Source organism: Dendrobates tinctorius, unplaced genomic scaffold (assembly GCF_039654945.1).
Source record: "Dendrobates tinctorius isolate UK_male_01 unplaced genomic scaffold, ASM3965494v1 ptg000266l, whole genome shotgun sequence".
NCBI lineage: Eukaryota > Metazoa > Chordata > Amphibia > Anura > Dendrobatidae > Dendrobates > Dendrobates tinctorius.
Genome location: NW_027361933.1, coordinates 121,846 through 144,519, shown reverse-complemented (window position 1 = coordinate 144,519; position 22,674 = coordinate 121,846). Strand labels below are relative to the sequence as shown.

Here is a 22,674-nt window from a genome sequence, read left to right as displayed (position 1 = left end):
CTGGTGTAGTACATGACGGCTTAAATAATCGGCCAGATAATTGTCTGCCCCCTTTAAATGTGTACCCGATAAGGATAGAATATTGTTTTCTGCCCAAGCGAATAATTCCCTGGCCTCTGCCATAAGGGTTGCTGACTTTGTACCCCCTTGTCTGTTTATGTATGCTATGACCGTGCTGTTGTCGGATAATATGGTGACATGTTTCCCTTGTACTTTTTGCTTTACCTTACGGCCGCCAGTTCTTTTAGATTAGAGGATGCCTCCCTCATTCCGGGTTCCCACTGGCCCTGTAGGGTTTGTTTTCCTATGTGTGCCCCCCAACCACTCGGACTTGCATCCGTGGTCAATACCACCGAGTTTTGAGTCGTCCAGGGCACTGCTCTGTTTAGGTTTTCGGTGCTCAGCCACCATTTTAGGGACTCCTGCACTTGAGGGGAGAGGATAATCTCCCGATCTAAATTGGAAGGACTCTTCTCCTGCTCGGACAGGATCTGCCATTGTAGTTCTCTCGTATGGCTTTGTGCCCACCGGACCGCTGGAATTGTCGCTGTTAACGTGCCCAGGAGCGACATTGCCTCTCTTACTGGTATGGCTCGACCAGACTGTATCCGTTGTATTTTTTTGTGGATAGCTCCAATTTTCCTTCCTGTTGTTTTAATGAGTCTAACTGAGTTCCCAGGAATTCTTGTGACTGTACTGGAGTTAATTTGGATTTTTTCAGATTGATCATCCAGCCTAACCTGGCTAATATCTCCAGGACCCTTGTAACTGCATCTTCGCAGTTTTCCCTGCTGTTTGCTATAACCAGGAAATCGTCTAGATAAGGTACTAACAGGATATTTTCCCTTCTTATAAAGGACGCTACTTCCCCGATGATTTTCATAAATATACGCAGGGCTACTGATACCCCGAAGGGTAAGCACCGGTACTGTAGATGAGTGGGGATTTGAGCAATCTCTACTACCAGTCTCAGATATTGTTGGTGTTCTTCCCATATTGGGACATGGTAATAGGCATCGGTAAGATCCATTACTGCCATGTAGCAACCTGGGTCGAGTAGTTTTACTGCTGACCCCAAGGTCTCCATTTTGAATTTTTCTGTTCTGATATATTGGTTCAGGGCTTTGAGATTGAATATTGTTCTTAGTGACCCATCTGGTTTTGGCGTGAGGAACAGAGTACTGTAAAACCCTTTCCCTTTCTGATGACACGGTACTTTTATAAGTACCTCTTTTTGAATGAGGAGCTGGATCTCCTTTTCTAATGTAGCCTGATTCTTCTTGGCTACCCGGGTCACTTTTAGTCTTTGAGGAGGAAGGGTTAGAAAACTGAGTCGTAGGCCCTCGGCCAACAGGTTGGTTACCCACTTTGAGGTGGGCAATGCTACCCACTGATGGACAAAGAATCAAAGCCCTCCCCCAACCGCCCTGGCGTCATTGCTTAGTATCGGGTCTCGGGGTGGTTCTACTAAAGAGGAAACCCCTCTCCTTCCTTCCCCTCCAGGGCCTACCCAGCGTGGTTCTATAGTCTGGCCGCCCTCGGCTCCCTCTATTCCCTGTTCCACGAAAGGACGAGTGAGCCTCAGTCCATCGACGCCTAGGGAAGGGGGTTGGAAACCGTTTTTTCTTATCTGATGCTTTTTCCAAAATTTCGTCCAGTGCTTTTCCAAATAAGTATTGGCCCTCACAGGGGACGGCACAGAGTTTAACCTTTGACTGGAAATCTGCCAACCAGTTTTTTAACCAAAGTGCTCTGCGGCCTGAATTAGAAAGGGCGCATGCACGGGCGGCACCTCGGACGGAATCTACTGCGGCTTCAGCCAGGAATCCTGCTGCTTTCTGTAGGAAAGGTATTGCCTCCAGCAGTGTCTCCCTTGGGCATTTATTCTTAATTTGGTCACTTAATTCGTCTAACCACCTGACCATAGCACGTGCCGTACAAGTGGCAGCCACTCCTGGTTTAAACGACCAAGCTGATGCTTCCCAAGCAGCTTTTAGAAAAGCGTCTGCCTTCTTGCCAAGGGGGTCTTTTAGGGCGCCCATATCTTCAAATGGCAATGCTTTCCCTTTGGATGTACTAGCAATGGCGGCATCTAGTCTGGGTGCCTTTTCCCATTTATCGCATACCTCCTCATCAAACGGGTATTTTCGTTTGAGTGCCTGTGGTATGGACATTTTTTTGTTGGTTTTTTTCCACTCTCTCTTGATTAAATTTAGCAGGTTATCATGGAAGGGAAAAACCCTTCGCTTTTTCCCCTCAAGATTGTTAAACATAGCATCTTGAATTGATTTAGGCTCTTTTGGTGTCTCAAGTCCCATTCTGGACCTTACAAGTTTTAGCAATTTCCCAATGTCCTCAGATAGAAAATATGGACACCCCTTTTCCTCGTCCGAGGAGTCTAGGCCTGAATCCGAGGCCCCTATCTCCCCTTGCTCTTCCTAAGACTCAATATCAGTAGTTATCTCTGTGGGAGGCAGTGGGGGCGGGGGTGAGGCAGGCGTCATATCGGTGCTATGTGTGGCCTGCTCTTTTATTTCCTCTTTCACCGTCAACTTTACTTGATCCCGGATCATAGGTTTAATGCTTTGGAGCAGGGATGGTGACTCTTCGGCCACTGTCTTTTTAATGCACGAGCGACAGAGTCGCTTGTCATACGTTTTTGCTAGGGCCTTTTTACATAACGCACATTCTTTGTTCTTTTGTTTGGATGTGGCCTTTCCCTACAGAAAACATACACAGGGCCTTTGTTAATATATTGTGCTGCCTTACAAAGGCACTCACCCGGCCCTCCGGGTACCCCGGCAGCTGGTGGCTTTTCCTCCTGTACTTGCTCTCCAACTTCAGGATCCATTCCGTTCTGCTGCTGGCTATACGTGGAGCCTGTGTGCAGCCTCTGGGACCAGTGGCGTCTGCCGCGACTCCCTTCTTATGGAGGAGCGGTGCGCGCTACTGGGACTGCTCCCGCCCGGAAGTGCCCAGTACAGCGCTCCCCCGGCGTGCGACGTCACTTCCGGTGCGACTCTGGAAGCCGTCGCCACTCAATCGGCGCCAGCGTCATGGTGGCCACGCCTCCCCCGGCCCTGCCTCCCACTGGAGCGGCCGCCGGGGAGTCACAGGAGGAGGACGCCATTTGCAGTGCCCACAAGCTGGGCTGACAGGCGCGCGTGACCGCGCCCCCTGCCGCTCTCCTGAGGGGAGAGGTGCCGCCCCGCTTCTTAGGTCTCTGCTACAGGTTTCCTGGGGGCGGGTACCTTCTCTCATGTGCGGTGCTGTCATGGGGAAGGGAAAAATACCCAAAAGTGACACCATTCTAAAAACTGCACCCCTCAAGGTGCTCAAAACCACATTCAAGAAGTTTATTAACCCTTCAGGTGCTTCACAGGAATTTTTTGAATGTTTAAAAAAAATGAACATTTAACTTTTTTTCACAAAAAATTACTTCAGGTCCAATATTTTTTATTTTACCAAGGGTAACAGGAGAAATTGGAGCTCAAAAGTTATTGTGCAATTTGTCCTGAGTACGCTGATACCTGATATGTAGGGGGAACCACTGTTTCGGGAGGGAAGGAGCGCCGTTTGTCTTTTTCAACGCAAAATTGGCTGGAATTTCGATTGGACGCCATGTCACGTTTGGAGAGCCCCTGATGTGCCTAAACAGTGGAAACCCCCCACAAGTGACACCATTTTGGAAACTAGACCCCCCAAGGAACTTATCTAGATATGTGGTGAGAACCTTGAACCCCCAGGGGCTTCACAGAAGTTTATAACGTACAGTCGTACAATTAAAAAATCATATTTTTTCCACAAAAATGATCTTTTCACCCCAATTTTTATTTTCCCAAGGGTAACAGGTAAAAGTTATTGTGCAATTTGTCACGAGTACGCTGACACCCGATGTGGGGGTAAACGACTATTTGGGCGCATGGCAGAGCTTGGAAGGGAAGCAGCGCCATTTGACTTTTTTGGCTGGAATGGAGATCGGACGTCATGTCGCGTTTGGAAAGCACCTGATGTGCCAAAACAATGGAAACCCTCCATAAGTGACCCCATTTTGGAAACTAGACCCTCCAAGGAACTTATGTAGATGTGTGGTGAGCATTTTGAACCCGCAAGTGCTTCACAGAAGTTTATAACGCCCGGGCGTGAAAATAAAAAAATCATATTTTTTCCACAAACATGATCTTTTAGTCCCCAATTTTTTTACTTTCCCAAGGGAAACAGGAGAAATTGGACCCCAAAAGTTGTTGTCCAATTTCTCCTGAGAATGCTGATACCCCATACGTGGGAGAAAACTACTGTAACGGCACACGTCGGGGCTTGGAAGGGAAGTAGTGACATTTTGGAATGTAGACTTTGATGGAATGGTCTGCGGGTGTCACATCGCGTTTGGAGAGCCTGTGATGTGCCTAAACTTTTGAAACCCCCCACAAGTGACCCCATTTTGGAAACTAGACCCCCCAAGGAACTTATCTAGATGTGTGGTGAGCACTTTGAACCACCAAGTGCTTCACAGAAGTTTATAACGTAGAGCCATAAAAATAAAAAAATCATATTTTTTCCACAAAAATGATATTTTTGTCTCCAATTTTTTTATTTTCCCAAGGGTAACAGGAGAAATTGGACCCAAAAGTTGTGCAATTTGTCCTGAGTAGGCAGATACCCCATATGTGAGGGTAAACCACTGTTTGGGTGCATGGCAGAGATTGGAAGGGGAGGAGCACAGTTTGGCTTTTTCAACGCAAAATTGACTGGAATTGAGATCAGATGCTATGTTGCGTTTGTAGAGCACCAGATGTGCCTAAACAGTGGAAACCCCCCAATTCTAACTCCAACCCTAACCCCAACACACCCCTATCCCTAATCTCATCCCTAACCCTAATGGGAAAATGGAAATAAATATATATTTTTTACATTTTATTATTATTCCCTAACTAAGGGGGTGATAAAGGGGGGTTTTATTTACTATTTTTAGCGGGTTATTATGTTTGACAGCTGTCACACGCTAAAAGTCGCTTTTTATTGTAAAAATAGTTTTTTCATCACCACACTTTATGAACTATACTTTTTCCATATTTTGAGCCACCGAGTTTATTTTTTGCGGGACGAGTTGACGTTTTTATTGGTACCATTTTCGGGCACGTGACATTTTTTTATTGCTTTTTATTACGATTTTTGGGACGCAGAATGAAAAAAAAACGCATTTCATGAATTTCTTTTGGGGGGACCGCCCCCGGGTGAGTATAAAAAAACTTATTTTCTTATCTTGCAGGTTGGACCAGGGACTTATCTACAGCATTATAGAATGCTATAGATGAGCCCTGAAAGGCAGTGGCCGCATCTTATAGCAGCCAAAACAGCTGACAAAGTTCCCTTTAATTTTTAAAAAGGGCCAATAGGAAAAATGGACCTTACAGTAAGCGCTGTTCGCCGACGCCGGGTGCTGTACACGGCTCTCATCATTCTCCCCTGCTCTGCCAGCGATCGGCGCAAGCAGGGAAGAATGATGAGAGTTACATTTAAGTAATAAAAGAGACAGCCTACCCCTGCTGCTGCTAATAACAGTGACAGCAGGAGCGACGGATGGGAGTATTCATCTGTCGCTCCTGCGCTGTAATTAAATACGGTAATTTAAAAAAAAAAAAAAAAAAAACGGTGTGGGTTCCATCCTATTTTTGATAACCAGCTAGACAAAACTCACAGCTGAGGGCTGGTATTCTCAGGCTGGTAAGCTAGTGGTGGACAATACAAAGGTGACATCAACCCCACAAATATGAACCCCACTTGCTCCACGGCAAGTGGGAAGAGTCGGGCAAAGCGCCAGAATTGGCACATCTAATAGATATGCCTTTTCTGAGCAGCTGCGGGATGCTATTTTTAGGCTGGGGGGACAATATCCATGACCCCTGCGAGGTAGCGCTGTCATTTGCTTGGGGAATTCTCGCTTGGCAGCGAACAAAACACATCCAGCACGGGTTTTCCATCAAACATAGCAGTCCATGCGGTTTATTATACAGCATAAACCGATAGAAGCAATCAACAAAACTTCACATAAACAGCAGAGCGTCCATTATAGCTTCCCTCTGTAAACCCAGTGTTCATACAGGTTGCTCAATGTCCAGCATACAGGCTCTCTTAGCCTCATTTATCTCACCCACGTCAGGGTCTCCACATGGTTCCGTCACTCATGCTGCAGGCGTCCATATCCCTCCAGGGAACTTTCAGGCTCTGACAGTCATTACGCACAGCCACACACAGGCTGTTATCCAGGAGACAATCCTGCGCACGGGACCTTCCGCTCTGGACCAACCAGGTCCCTGCATTCACCACATGTGACCTACCCTGGCCACATTATATGGTCTATAGCCACGCCCACCGGGTCACGTGACTATGACCTCATCACAGGTCCTTCACACCCTCACATAGCCTTTTAATACAGGCGTTTTCAGACACACCCCTGGGTGGGTTTGTAGGTAACCAGAACCCGCCCATCTCTCTAGTTACATGAAGACTTCTCCCTTACACTTTGAAACAACACCTCAGCAATGATATTGCTGATCACACATACACAAGTCTCCATCTCAAAGCCACCCACTTGGAGATACATAACCATCCTTCAGGATTCTGCCACTCATCCGTTCTCTTGGGACCTCCACACAGCGCCCCCTAGCGGACAGAGTGGTTACTACACCACACCCCTTACCAGCCTGCAGGGGTAGGCTGATGGGAGTAATAGTCCCATCAGTCGCCGCCTGCTGTCTCTTATTACTTAAATGCCACTCTCATCATTCTTCCCTGCTCGCGCAGATCACCAGCAGAGCAGGGGAGAATGATAATAGCCATGTTCAGCACCTGGCGCCAGGGAACAGCGTTTTCAGTAATGTTTCTTCCCTGACGCCTGTACTTGTGGTACTGATGCGGCACACGCATGCCACACGTGTGCCACAAGTATTACACAAACAGACCACTGACATCTCCGGTACCGGAAATATCAGGATGTGTGAAAGAGGCGTTATAGCGGGTTTTTATGTTTGGCTGCTGTCACACACCAAGGCTATGTGCACACAGTTCGTATTCTGCTTTGGAAGTTTCCGCACAGAATTGACTAAATCCGCAGGTCAAATGACCTGCATTTTTCCTGCGGATTTAGTGCATTTTTTTTGCGGTTTTACTGCATGTTTTGTGCGCTTTTCCACCTGCGGATTTCTAGAATGGAGCAGGTGGAAAACTGCAGCAAAACCGCACAAAAGTAGTGACATGCTGCATTTTTCATCCCGCGCCAAATCTGCGTGGAAAAAAAGGCAGCATGTGCACTGCAGATTTTGTTTTACATAGCCTATAATGCTACTGTACATCACATGCAGTTCTGCTGCTTATACGCAGGGCCAAATCTGCTGCGGATCGGCAGCAGAATCCGCACCGTGTGCACATAGCTTAAAAGACGCTTTTTATTGCAAAAAATAGTTTTCACATCACCACATTTTGAGAGCTACAAATTTCCATATTTTGGCCCACAGAGGTCTTGTTTTTTGCGGGACGAATTGACGTTTTTATTGGTACCAATTTCGAGCACAAGACACTTTTTGATCGCTTTCTATTCCGATTTTTGGAAGGCAGAATGAACAAAAAACAGGATTTCATGAATTTTTTTTGTGTGTGGGGGCGTTTATACCGTTCCGCGTCTAGTAAAATTAATAAGGCAGTTTTAGTCTTCGGGTCAGTACGATTACAGCTATACCCCATTTATCTCTTTTTTTATGTTTTGGTGCTTTTATACAATAAAAACTTTTATATAAAAAATAATTATTTTGCATCGCTTTATTCTGAGAGATATAACTTCATTTTTCCGGTGATGGAGCTGTATGGGGGCTTGTTTTTTGCGGGATAAGATTGCGTTTTCAGCGTGTTTATTTATATCCGTCCTTTTGATCGCGTGTTACTCCACTTTTTGTTCAGCGGTGTGATGATAAACCATTGTTTTTTGCCTTTTTTATGGTGTGAACTAAAGGGGTTAACTAGTGCGACAGTTTTATAGGTTGGGTCGTTACGGACACAGCGATACCAAATGTGTACTTTTACTGTTTAGATTTTTTTTATACAAATATTTATTTAGTGATAGTATATTGATTTTTTATTATTTTTAATAGTTTTACAATTAATTTGTATTTATTTTATTTTACTTTGTCCAACTATGGGACAATCATTTTTTGCAGGCTGATCACTTCTATAGCATACAAATGAAGCAGCATCTCCATGCTACAGAAGCTGTCAGCGCTGCACTTACTGCACACTGACCTGAGAGACTTCCTGATCATGCACTGATAATGACAGGAAGTTTCTTAGCTCTGGTAACCCGGATGTCATCATGACGACATCGGGTTACTATGGCAGCGATTGGGACCCCGCCGATCGCGATAACGTACTATACCGTCCATGGTCAGACAGGCCCAAGTCACATGGACGGTATAGTACGTCTGATGGCAGAGAGGGGTTTAAACATACAACTTTATTTAAAAAAAAAACTTTTCTCAAATCAAAAGTAAATGAAGATATTTAGTATAGTGGTGTCTGAAAAGTAGGAATTAGTCCTACCGGTAATGCTATTTCCAGGAGTCCATCATGACAGCACCATCAAGAGGTTGTCCTTCTTATGCTTGATAGGGACAGGAACACAGAAGAGGTTAAATAGCCCCTCCCCAACAACACCCTTCAGTGATTTTGTAAGTACGACACCAGGATGGATGCAACGAAATTTTATTGAACTTCCTACCACACATGTTACATCACATATGAGATAGGAAATTCAAGGAAGGGTATATAAGGGTGCTGTCATGATGGACTCCAGGAAATACCATTACAAGTAGGACTAATTCCTACTTTCCAGGATGTCCCTCCTGACAGCACCACCAGGAGAATTACCAAATTATTCCAACTAGGGCGGGATTACAGCCTGGTGGACTTTCCTCCCAAAGGCTGTCTGAGGATTTGCCATAACATTTAACTTATGTTTGCAAAAGGTATTAAATTTAGACCAGGTTGCGGCCTTGCATATCTGGTCCATAGATGCTCCCGCACTCTCTGCCCATGAGGCAGAAACTGCTCTTAGAGAATGGGCTCTAAGGTTTTCTGGCGGAGTCTCTCCCGCCGAAACATATGCTTCACTGATAGTTGATTTCAACCATCTAGCTAGGGTAGCTTTCGATGCCTTCTTCCCTTTGTTTTTGCCTGCCATCTGGATGAAGAGGTTAGAGTCTACTCTCCAGTCTTTTGTAACATCTAAGTATTGGAGGGCAGCTCTTTTAACGTCCAAGAGGTGGAGAGAGCGTTCTTTCTTGTTGTTGTAATTCTGGCAGAAAGCCGGTAGTACAATTTCTTGACTCCGGTGGAAGTCTGTAACCACCTTGGGAAGAAAGGCTGGATTTAATTTTATAGTATACGTACTTGCGCTATGATTCAGTCATAACAAGACATTACTGATGAATTTATCGGAAAAATACCTTGTAATGGTTTGTTGAAGAATATTCCGATATTAGACGAAGGGAGACGTGACTTCTAATAAGAATCTTTTATGACTAGGGATGAGCTTTCCGATATTGAAATATCGGAAATCGGCCCGATATTTGCGATATCGGAATTCCGATTCCAATATTTTTTTCACATCGGAAATCGGAGAACACATAATCCTTCAGCCTCCGAGTACTTCGTGGAGCCAATCAGGAGCTGAAGAATTGCTGACAACATTGTGTAACTCCCCTAAGCTTGGTAGGAGGCATCTAAACTTGCTAGCTAGGGGCTGCGCTACGATTGGCTGGCTGGATGGTGTGATCAGGCAGAATAAAAGGCTGTGCCTGCCATTTTAGCCTCACTCTACTGTGAAAGCAGATAGGATTAGGTTGCTGTTGGAGATAGGGAGAGATTTCGGATCTAATAGCGATAGAAATTGCTTTTCAGTGACTGTAGCAGCCCCTGTGTGTTACAGAAGCAGTCTTTTTTCCTCACTGACCCCGCTCAGTTTCATTTTTTGTGCTGTGCAGGCTCTCAGTGAGGTGCTTAGTGAGACAGTGCAGCGCACATTCACTGCAGCTGCTGCAGCTCCTCTTGCTGCAGCACTGTGTGGTGTGGGTCTCACTGCCTTTTCACAGCCTTTTCTTTTCATCCCTTAAATCCCCTTCCTCTATTTTTTGCTAAAAGTGTAGCTTCACCATCCAGTACATTTTGGTGACCACTATATAGGGATTTTTCAGTGAGGGGTTCCCCCCCAATCCCTTACCCCCATTTATCCCTCAATTTTCCTGGTGCTCGGGTGCACTTTGCACAGTTTAGTCACCTCCGCTGCGCAGACCGCCTGTGTGCTTTTTTTTGGGGAGTGCAACACCCACTAGGTCAGTCTTTGTAGTCACATCAGACGGCATGACCCCTAGTACGGCCTGTTCTATCGCGCACCCCCAAATTTTTCACCAGTAAATTCACTCTCAGTGCCCCTATAAGTGTTACTTTACCTCACAGCATCTATTGAGGTTAAAGTTAAACACTATATAGGGATTGTACTGTGAGGGCCCAAACAACCTCTGTGGCTGGTGCCACACAGCACCTGGCCCAGTCCCAGAGAATCTTTTTTTGGTATCACAGCAGTGTCATTTACTGCGCTGTGACATCCGACCGTAACGTGTACACCAACACCACAAACACACGTTACTCTTTGTGTAGGCCACACTAGATTCAAATAAAGTGTAGCAGACACACCATCATACAGTGCCATTAGTGTTTCTTATACCTGTTTGTAGTCCTACAGGAATAAGCACACTAATCCCTAATAACTACTTTCTTGCCGTTCTGAATCCATCGATTAGAGATGAAGAAGGCAGGGAGAAAGGGACGTCCCTGCGGCGGCCGCGGAAGTGGTGCATCAGCAGCTAGACATGGTGCACATCCAGAGCAAGCAGCAGGCCCAGGTCACTGAGCACCTACTTTCACCCGGCAGCAGTCATTTATGCGCAGCTTGTTAGGAGAGCAGGGCCATAGGCTGATAAGAGAGGATCAAGTAGAAACCGTTGTTGGTTGGATGGCAGCTGAAGCATCCACCACAATGAGCGCAGCATCCTCCCAGCACCTCTCCACCACATCGGGTCAGGCCACTGAAGAACAGCACCCATCTGCTTCTTCACCGCCCACTAAATTGCCCAGACATTCAGAGGGCCAGGAGCCAACCTTAATCCTCTTCTCAGAATCTGTTGGCTTGGAATCTGTGTGCCAGCCAGACAGCATTCCTGCAGCTGAAGAATAGGTAGTGTGCACAGATGCTTAACCACTGTGTGTGTCTGAGGAAGAAGTGGAGGGTGGGCCAGTGCCCACAGTGACCAGACCCCAGTCAGCAGATGATGATGAAACTCAGCTGACAGTTTCTGCTGACGAAAGTGTATTGGATGACGAGGTCCTTGACCCATCATGGCATGCCGAGGGGCAGCAAGCAAGTGGGGATAGCTCAGAGGAAGAGCTTGCAGGTGTGGCGCAGCGTGGCCGTCGACGTGGGAGAGGAAGAGGGAAAAATTGGTTGTCGGCTCCCTCAACTTCAGCACTCGTTAGGAGCAGGGCTCTTTTAACCCCTTACCTACAAAGGACGTAATATTCCGTCCATGTGACCCTGGACCTAACTACCATGGACGGAATATTACGTCCCAGCGATCAGCGGCGCCCACGTGGTGAGCGCCGCTGATCGCGGCCGGGTGTCAGCTAATTATCATAGCTGACACCCGGCACAATGTGTCAGGGGCGGTCACGGACCGCCCCGACACGTTAACCCCTTGCACACCGCGATCAAACGCGATCGCGGTGTACCGGGGGTTAAAGGGAAGCATCGGCAGGGAGGGGGCTCCCTCCGTGCTTCCCTGAGCCCCCCACGGCAGCGCAATGTGCAGCGCTGCAGCGGGGGGCTCTTTCCCTACAGGCCCCCGGATCCAAGATGGCGACGGGGGCCTGCAGGGAGCTGACTTCCTCACTGCCTGCAAAGCGCAGGCATGAGGAAGTCTGCAGCAGTGCCTGTGACAGATCGCTGATCTGTCACAGTGATCTGTGATGTGACAGATCAGCGAACTGTCACAGGACAGGTGCCTCCCCCGAGGGGTAAACCGAGTTCCAGCATCGCCAGCTGGTTCTCGGGAGTGCCCAAGGGCACGGGTACCCCCTGCTCCAAACCATGTTTCGACAACACTCGCCGTTACACGGTTGTGTCCGCCGCACTATTCCACACCCCCGCCGTACATCATTCCGGCTCAGTTTGCTGTTATCCATGGTGTCGGCAGTGTAGGAGCCCCCTACGTGGACTCCGGGACCTGGCGCTCAAGGCTTGTCTCGACAGTGCCAGTAGGCCCTGCTCCTCCCCTGCTGCGACTGCGGAGTAAAGAAGACTGTGTCCGGGTTGTGGGGGCAAATGTGGCTCTTGCACCTTTTAACGAGAAGGCATTACTCCGGCAGAAGACCCAAGACAGGAAGACAGATGCAGAAGACCCAAGACAGGAAGACAGATGCAGAAGACCCAAGACAAGAAGACAGATGGAGATGTCCCCGGACTTCTGCCTTTTTGCTCTTGAACTTGCGTCTTTGTGGGGGTTTTTTGGGCTTCTCAGAAGTGCTTTTCGCTTATGTCACCACTACATTGTGGTATCCGGGCTACAGTAATGTCAGCTGTTGCCCAGTACAGCCACTGGCACTTTTACCTTCTGCTGCTTATCTGGATTCCAGTAACGTCAGCTGTTTCTCAGTAGAGTCAATGACTTAGGTCCCTCCTTTGTGATATCCGAGTTCCAGTAACGTCTGCTGGTCCTTGGTACTGCATTCTGGCACAGGTACCTCCTGCTTAGTTAACGGGCTCCGGTAACGTCAGCTGGTGCCCGTTAGTTCCATTGGCTCTTATGCCGATTTCTGCTGCCTATACGGGTTCCAGACTCACCAGCTAGTTCTCTCAAGTTCCTGTGCCTACTGCTACTTCTGCGTATTTCCTCTGGGTTTGGGACATTCTGCGACCAGCCAATAGCAGAATAACCATAGACGGAGGTTTAGGAAGCAGTAGGAGCTGATGTACATGAACCAAAAGCAGAATATCAATATGTAGAATTACTGAATAACAGTAATATAATCAGCAGAAGACGACTAAGCATGGTTTAAATGGAGTGTATCCGTTCCTCCATGTGGTGCTCCTGGAAACTCCCTGCAAAGCAAGGTGATCTGAACGCAGACACGTCAGTCAAAGGGCATATTGACACCACCACCGGCAGTTTTAATTTAATAATGTAAAATCACTAACCCTAACTATCCCTAACCCTTACCACTAACCCTAACCACTAACCCCTACCCTACTAACCCTAAACCCTAACCATAACCCTACTAACCATAACCCCTAACCCTAATAACCCTAACCCCTAACCCTACTAACCATAAGCATAACCTTAACCCTAACCCTTACCCTACTAATCATAAACCCTAACCCTACCCCAACTAATCCTAACCCAAAGAAAAAACACCACTGTTAAGAAGATGGCAACCATTTTTCCTGCTACAGCTTTCGCTCTGTGCATTTTTCTAGCAATTTTTATGCTCCTCTGCAAACTCCTTCCCCATTATCCTGAGATGTTTCCCCTCCATTTTATCCATTATATAGCACTGTAGTGGTCATTTTGTAATTCCGATTTTTTTCTCCCATTGATTTGCATTGATATCGGAAATTCCGATATCCGATATTTTACAATATCGGAAATTGGAATTCTTATACGATATTGGGCAATATCGCTCATCCCTAGTTACGACAAGCTGTGTAAAAGATGCACCTTATTCCGATCAGTGGGTAGATTGTTCAACTTAGCTTTCTAGATGGGCGGTCAGTCCTGGAGCATTGTCCCGGCCGCTGCTGGAGCGCGCGGTGACCGCTGACAGGTCCTGTGAATAGCTAGGACCTACGTGACGTATTCGGGTCACGTGACTGGCAGAGTCACGTGGTGCCCAGCAGAAGAATACGGTGTGCAAGGGGAGCCAATAGTCCTACGCGTTTCGGAATTACTGCGGATTCCTGACCGCCCATCTAGAAAGCTAAGTTGAACAATCTACCCACTGATCGGAATAAGGTGCATCTTTTACACAGCTTGTCATAACAGATTCTTATTAGAAGTCACGTCTCCTTTCATCTAATATCGGAATATTCTTCAACAAACCATTACAAGGTATTTTTCCGATAAATTTATCAGTAATGTCTTGTTATGACTGAATCATAGCGCGAGTACGTATACTATATATTATTTCTTGGGCAAAAATACCCCATTGTGGTAAGGGGATTGTTGGTACTTGCAGCTGATCCAGCATATATATACTTGCGCCGCTAATTGAATTTCAATTGGATTTAATTTTAAGACGATGCAGTCTTCCTGGATCTTCAAATATGGATGCTCTATAGACAGGGCCTGAATCTACCCTATGCGTCTAGCAGTAGTTATTGCCACTAGAAATAGGGTTTTAAATGTCACTGATTTTAAGAGGGCCTGCTCTAGTGGTTCATATGGGTCTTCGCGCAGCTCATTTAGGACCAAGCTAAGATCCCAAGGTGGTATCGAGCTACGGATTGTGGGTCTCATCCGCTGAGTGGCTTTTTTGAACCTCACTACCCAGGGATGATTGGCTAGGGGGAAGTCAAAGTATGAGCCTAAGGCTGACACCTGTACTTTCAGCGTACTAGGCCTTAGTCCTTTGTCAAAGCCCGCCTGGAGAAAGTCGAGAATCTGCGGGATATTTGGACCCCGGGTGACTGATACTGGCCCCTTACATTGAGAACAGAATGTTTTCCAGATTTTTTGGTATATGGCTGAGGTTACCGGCTTTCTACTATTCTGCATAGTAGATATTACTGAGTCAGAGAGTCCTTTTGATTTTAGGATCTCCGCCTCCGGATCCAGGCCGATAATTGTAGCATTTCTGGTTTCTGATGAACTAAGGGTCCTTGAGTTAACAGGTCCCGTCTCGCTGGTAATAGTATCGGGTCTTCCCGTGCCATTCATTTTAGTAAGCAGAACCAGCTTCTTTTGGGCCAGTAAGGAACAATCAATATTACTAATGCTCTGCTTTCCTGGATCTTTCTTAAGACCCTTGGTATAAGAGGGAGTGGCGGGAAGGCGTAAGCGAGCTCCATGTTCCATTCCTGCGCTAAAGCGTCTACTCCTGTTGGGTTGTCTGCCGGGTTGAGCGAAAAGAATTTCTTTGTTTTTGAATTCTTTCTTGTGGCGAATAAGTTCTTCTTGGCATGTTTTTAGCACCTCCCAGACTGCTCTGAGCTCTCTGTAATTCGAGGACCAGTTGCGTACTGATGGGCCCCATGTCCCCTGGAGGTATCGACCTTCCATGTGAGCCCCCCAGCCTCTGAGACTGGCGTCAGTAGTGATGTTTGTACATGGCAACAGTCTCCAGGGTCTTCCTTTTCCGAGGTTTTGTGTGTTTGTCCACCAGGAAAGGGACAGCTTTCCTTCCTCGGAGAGTCTCATGTTTTTGTCTAGTAATGTTTCTCTGCCGTCCCAGGTCGCCAAGACTTCTCTTTGTAGGATTCTTGAGTGGAACTGGCTCCACTGTACACTGGAGATGCATGAAGTCATGAGACCCAGGACTCTCATGGCATTCCTTATGGAGATGTACTTGCGTCTCTGGACCCACTGGACCTCTTGTGTGATTTCCTGCTGTTTGTGCAGGGGAAGGAAGGAACATTCTTTTCCCGAGTTCAGTATGTCTCCGAGAAACATCTTCTCTCTTTCTGGTCTTAGGCTGGACTTCTTCCAATTTATTACCCATCCTAGGTTCTGTAGGACCGATATGGTGGATGTAAGGTCTTGCTCCATTTGTTGTGGAGAGTCTGCCACTAGCAGCAGGTCGTCCAAGTACAGTATGATGAGGCTATTTATTTCCCTTAGATGGGCCATGATCTCTGCTATGAGTTTTGTAAAGACCCGGGGCGCCGAGGCGAGTCCGAATGCAAAGCAACGGAACTGGTAATGTTCTATTTTCCAGTGATCTTTTATCGCGAACCTGAGGAATTTCTGGTGAGATCTGTGGATGGGCACATGATAATAGGCACTTTTTAAATCTAGGGTGCACATGACTGAGTCCTTTTTTATTAATGGTATGACTGCTTTCAGAGATTCCATCTTGAATCTTTTGTAGGTCACCCACCGATTTAACGGCTTTAGATTTATTATGGTCCGGTATTCTCCTCCTGATTTTTTTATGGAGAATAATGATGAGTAGTGACCCTGAAATCTGAGCATGGGGAACTCGGGTTATGGCCCCTATCTCTATCCGGTCCTGTACATCCTTTAACAGTCTTTGGTGGGTTACCTGAGACTGGGTTACGCAGTATCTCCTGGGCGGTCGCTCGGTGAACTCGATTTTGTAACCTTCTGCGACCGTATTCCGAACCCACAGGTTCTGGGTAATATCCTTCCAGATGTTTTGGAAGTAACGGAGTCTCCCTCCTATCTTCCTGGCGTCATTCTCTGGTAGGTCTTGCCTTCTGCTCCTGAGAACTTCCTCTTCCTTCCTTCAGGTAGCTCCACCTGCCGGACTTTCCCTTTCCCCTATAGTCCTGTCTGGGATGGGAGCAGGTCCTCCGAAAAAAAGGCATTCGTTTAGGCTTTTCCTCCGGAAAGCCTTTCTTTTTGTCGGAAGCTTTCTCAAATAGCTCATCTAATACGGGCTCGAAGACGTGGAGTCCGGAGAGGGGTATAGAGCACAGTTTGTTTTTTGACTGAGTGTCTCCTGTCCAAGATCTCAGCCACAGAGCTCGCGTTGCTGCATTAGATAAGGCATTATTTCTTGCAGCAAAACGGACTGATTCCGCCGAGGCGTCAGCCATGAAGTCGGTAGCCACGCTCAGGAGAGGTAGTGATTTTAGGATCTCCTCTCTGGGGGTTTTGTCTCTAATATGATCCTCTAGTTCCTCCACCCATAAGCTCACTGATCTGGCTACCGAGGTGGCTGCTATGTTAGCTTTCATAACTGCTGCTGAAGCTTCCCAGGCTTTCTTGAGGAGGTCCTCTGATCTCTTATCCATCGGATCTTTCAGGCCGGATGAATCCTCAAAGAGGATATCCGTTTTCTTTGACACTCTGGCTACAGGTATGTCGATTTTCAGAACTGTCTCCCACACTTTTGTCTCTTCTGGATCAAAAGGAAGACGGTACCTGAAGTCTTTTGGGACTATCAGCTTCTTCCCCAATTCTTCCCATTCTTCCAATATCATCGCTGTTATATGTTTATTAACAGGGAATACTGTATTTCTGTGGGCTCTCAGCTCTCTGAACAACATCTCATCTTGGGTTGTTCGTGGTTCTGTAGAATTTTCTACCTTCATTGTATCTCGGACTGCCTGTAGGAGTATGTCTGTATCTTCCGTGGAAAAGAGGTATCTCTTCCTTTCTTCCGGATGAGCTACCGAGGAACCTTCGCTGGAGTCAGGATCAGAGTAGTCCGACACCTCTCCTTCCTCTGAACTCTGTTCCAGCTCCCATCTGGGCCTCTTAGGGCATGGGGATTGTGCCGGTACCAGTGCTGCGACTGTGGACTGCACCTCCTCTCGTATCATAGATCTCATATTGTCCAGGAGAGAGGACTGTTCTTGTCCTAGGAGTCCTGATACACAGTCCTCAGATAACTTTTTTGTATGTCCTGACATGAGCCTGGCCGAGCATAGGTGGCATTTGCTAGGTTTTTTCCTGGTGGTCGATGTGGATTGCTTAGGTGCCTCCTTGGCCTGCAAAATATATAGGAAAGATTGTCCTGTGTGTCTGTGTATGGAGACCTGTAAGGGACCCTACTACCTCTTTACTCACATGGTCCGGATCTGGCTCTAGGGACTGGACGTCTACCACCTTCCATCTCTACTGAGTCAGTATGCTGTCCGTCAGTGTGTCTTAAGTAGTCGCCTTACCTGGCTTCAAGACATCTGATTTGTCCTCCTTCCGAGCTCAGCTGCTGCTGATGATGCGGCTGCCTGCTGCGCAACCTCCCGGTGCGCAGATCTGTGCAGGTCTGTTCTCCGCCCTTTGCTGAAGCCCCTCAATGTACAGGGCGCCAGGATCCATGCGACGCCAGCCCTGTGGGATCGTTTGCCCGGGCCGCGTCACGCCGGGCGCCGCCATGTTTCCTGGCCCCACCCCCGGAAGTCGTCACCAGCGCTCCCCCGATGACACGGCGCGCTGGAAATCCGAGACACGAGGCGCCGGTGTCCTGCAGCCAGGAACAGCAGCTGCTCTGGCGCCGAGCCTTCCGAGGGGATGCGCGCTGACGGGGAGCAGCCAGCTCGACCCCAGCGCTGAGGGACCTCCAGCGGTCTCAGAGCTGCTGCGGCGGGGATCGTGCCTCCGTCGGGAAACCCTTTGAGAGGGCACTGCTTCCAGTAGCTCCTACCACCGGGTCCCGATGTCTCACGAAGGCCTCATAGGTAAACGCACCGCTGCGCTCCTCTGCGTCTGTCCCTGATAGGGACAGGAAAAACACTGAAGGGTGTTGGTGGGGAGGGGCTATTTAACCTTTTCTGTGTTCCTGTTCCTATCAAGGATAGGACAACCTCCTGGTGGTGCTGTCAGGAGGGACGTCCTGTAAAAATACAATCAAATAATAAAAGTATTTTAACTGTACATTACATGACAAAAAGTTAAAAAAAAAAGTAAAAAATAATTTAAGTTTGTGGGTGCAACGTGAAAGGAATGTATGTAACGTGTAGAAATGAGGAAAAGTTCAAGGGCTATGAAGACTTTTTCAAGGCCCTGTAACACATATATTTTACATTTTCCTTTTTCACTTGTTTTGTCTCTCTCACTCACCTGGGCTGATATCTGTAAGATTTTTCTCCTCGTTACATTGCTCACCACACGGAACATATTTCTCTTCTTCTGTTACAACAACTTCGACTTTAATATCTGTCTGATCTTTAGCCTATGTCAACAGGTAAAACAATGTGCAACTCAAAACACCAGTGGAGAATTTTAATAGAAAACAAAAGAAGATCAACAATTCAATGATTAAAGTCTTCGCATATTCCAAACTCCTAAGGACACAGCAAGTCCTGGCCTTGTGGACTCAGCCTCATTTTTCTACATCTTAAAGAACCAAGACAGTGCAGTAAAATGGCAGGTAATGGTATAGACATGTAAAAGGAAACACACAGCACACACCTTTCTCAGCAGTGCATATACAAGTACATCTCTGATGACACTATATATAGATAGATAAAAGGTTCTTCGGTGCTGCTCACTTCCGCATCGTCAGCACTGAGTATATGGTTGGAGTAAATACTTACAAAACCTCTAGAAAAATATTGGGATCACAAATTCAAAAAGCAAACCAAGAAAGCAAAATAAGTGATAGCCCTAAAAATGCCTTTTAATTCAATAATTAAGACATCATATCAGACTATCCAAAGTTCAAGAGGGTTAGGGTCAAAAACAAATATCCAATACCAATGCCAAATTTAAATATATTAAGTAGGGGGAAAAAAAACTAACTGCAGAGGTTGGCACCCTAGTTGTGGACAATATGGCGCCCCCGCTCAACGTCGGTAGCCCTAGACAACCCTAGACCACCCTAGACACAAAAAGGTGGGATACACAGGAAAAAACACACACAAACATAAACACCCGAAAAAACTCTAGTGGGGAGACATAGATTTGGAAAAGTGGTAGAGTGCTGTAAACTTATCTCGAAGTCAAAAATACAATAACATACTGAAAACGCAGCTCAGTAAGACTTATCTTGTAGAAAAAATGTTGTTTTGTAAGCTGGAAAAAGACAGACCATTGGGTAAATACCCACAGCGAAAAATAGCTGACAAAATATATGCCTCAAGAAAAAACGTATACAGAAAAATCTATTCCTTCGATTAATGTAATACAATATTTGAAAACACCTGTTATTCAAAATATTAGACTTAATAAACAGCACACTACAAGTCACTTAAACCTGCTAACAATTGCAGTGCAAATGGAGCCCTCAAGGTATCTTAATCGGTCATAGCAAAGAAAAAATGATGACAGATTCATAATACATCCGGATATAATAATCCATCTTGAAAACAAATATGTTGCAACAATTTAAAGGTGCTCAATACACCACGCTTGGATGAGGCTAATACTTCTCACCCAAAAATAATCTCAGAAGTAAACATGTTACAACACACAAAAGGTCTGTCAACCATGAATGTATAAACAAAAACAAATACTTATCAGCCACAGATGAAAGGAGAACCCAACACGTTTCCCCCTCTAGATTGTTGAGGGTTCATCAGAGGTCAAAAAATAGGGGTCTTAACCCCCCCCCCGGCCGAAAGAGGTCGTGAAGCTTCACAGGGTTCCCTCCGATGTGGTGTCAGATCGGTGGACCCAATTTGTTTCAAAGTTCTGGAAGGCGTTCTGTTCTAGACTAGGGGTGCAGATGTCCTTTTCCTCTGCCTTCCATCCCTGAGCGAGTTAATCAGAATTTGGAAACTTTCCGTAAGTGTTTTGTCTCTGAGAATCAGAAGGATTGGGATTCCTACTTCCAGCTGGCAGAATTTGCTATTAATAATTGTCAGGAGTCTACCAGAAGGTCAACATTCTTTGGTGCGTACGGTTACCATTCACAGTTTGGAACTTTTAGAGTGGGAGGGACTTTGTGAGTTCCTGAGGAGGAACGTTTTGCTTTGTCCCTCTCTTTGGTGTTGCAGGGGAGTTCTGAGTAATTTGAAGATCATCGGAGACAGGTACAAACGTATGGCCGACAGAAAACGCTTCCCCGGTCCAGACCTGAATGTGAATGACTTTGCGTAGTTGTCTACCAGGAATACCAAAGTTGAGGGTTCCTTCCTGGAAGTGGGTCCTAGATTTTTTGGCCCCTATAAAAGGCCCCCTCTTAAAGATCCACAATGTCTCTCACAGGTCTTTGCTCAAGAAATATGTGGAACCTCTTTAGTCCTCACCTCTACCGCCGCCCCCAAAAATGGTTGATGGTAATCTAGAGTTTCAGATTTCGAGGATTGTAGATTCTTGCCTCCAATGTTGTTCCTTACATTACTTGGTGCACTGGAAAGGATATGGCCCAGAGGAAAGGATGCGGGTTTCAGTATCCGAGGTGAATGCCCCGAGGCTGGTTCGTTCATTCCACACCTCTTATCCTGAGTGTCCGGACGCCACTCATAGAAGGGGGGGTACAGGCACGGGTGTGTCAGAAGCTAAAGACAGGAGCTCTGCATCTGGCTGCAGAAGGTTTCTGTGTTTGTCATTGCAAACGCCTTCTAAATCCTTCCAACTTGTAGTCCCAGTGGCAACCTCCCTCTGGCTCTAATTGAGACACCTGGACCTGGGTGTTTATGGACTCCTAGTCTGCTTCAGGGAGTCGCCGGTGATATTCACATTTTCCCCCTTGTGAAGGCTTGGAGCTATAGCAGTCGGCTTACATCCTCTCTGGTGCTGTTGGAGGACGTTTGGTATTACCTCTCCGAGTCTGCTCAAGCTAAGTTGCTTCCCTCTCGTTTGTCTCCCTTCTTATCTTTAGTGTACAGTGGGGACTGACCAGTGCTCTTCCCTCCCCCTTCCCTATTCAAGGCCTAGCTCTAGGGCAGTGGTCCCCAACTTTTCTGACCTAGACAGCCACATTGAGAGAGGGTCGCGAGCCACATTCATCTCAACTCACAGTAGTGGCAACCAAAGCCACCATCCTTCTTCTTTTAAACACGGCAAGTGGGGTTGATACCAAAAAGTTCTATTTTGGTCCCATCTGACCACGTGACCTTCTCCCATGCCTTCTCTGGATCATTCATATAGTTATTAGCAAACTTCAAATGGGACTGGACATGTTTTGGCGTGGGCAGGGGGACCTTGCTTGCCCTGCAGGATTTTAATCCATGATGGCGTAGTGTGTTACTAACAGTAATGTTTAAGACGGTGATCCCAGCTCTCTTCAGGTCATTGACCAAATCCTCGTGTAGTTCTGGGCTGATTCCTGAACTTTCTCAGAATCCTCCTTATCCCACAAGGCGAGACCTTGCATGGAGCCCCAGACAGAAGATAGACAGTCATCTTGTGTTTCTTCCATTTTCAAATAATTGTGCCAACAATTGTTGCCTTCTCAACAAGCTGCTTGCCTATTGTCTTGTAGCCCATTCCAGTCTTGTGCAGGTCTACAATTTTGTCCCTGGTGTCCTTAGACAGCTCTTTGGTCTTGGCCATGATGGAGAGATTGGAGTGTGATCGATTCAGTGTGTGGACAAGTGTCTTATATAAAGGTAACAAGTTCATACAGGTGCAACTAATACAGGTAATGAGTGTAGAGTAGAAGAGCTTCTTAAAGAAAAAGTAACAGGTGTGTGAGAGCCAGAATTCGTGCTGGTTGGTAGGTGATCAAATACTTATTTCAAGCAATAAAACACAAACTAATTATTCAAAAATCATACAATGTGATTTTCTGTGTTTTATTTGTAGATTTTGTCTCTTGCTGTTGAAGTGTACCTACAATAAAAATTACAGACCTCTCCATTCTTTGTAGGTGGGAAAACTGCAAAATCGACACTGTATCAAATACTTATTTTACCCACTGTACATGTTTATGACCGATTTCCCATTTAAGTGAATGAGAGAAACTGCAGTACTGAGCAGTAGCCACTAAGAAATTTATGCTCCA

The 22,674-nt window shown here is 46.5% G+C and overlaps 1 protein-coding gene across 4 annotated transcripts in view; it reads right to left on the bottom strand.

Moving 5' to 3' along the window:
• LOC141069560 (uncharacterized) overlaps window positions 1–22,674 on the bottom strand; it is a 118,401-nt gene that overhangs the window by 15,696 nt on the left and 80,031 nt on the right. For all 4 annotated transcript variants that reach the window (XM_073559221.1, XM_073559220.1, XM_073559219.1 and 1 more), the window contains exon 6: window positions 18,846–18,957. In XM_073559221.1, the coding sequence (XP_073415322.1) occupies window positions 18,846–18,957 (112 nt within the window). The remainder of the gene's footprint in view (window positions 1–18,845; window positions 18,958–22,674) is intronic.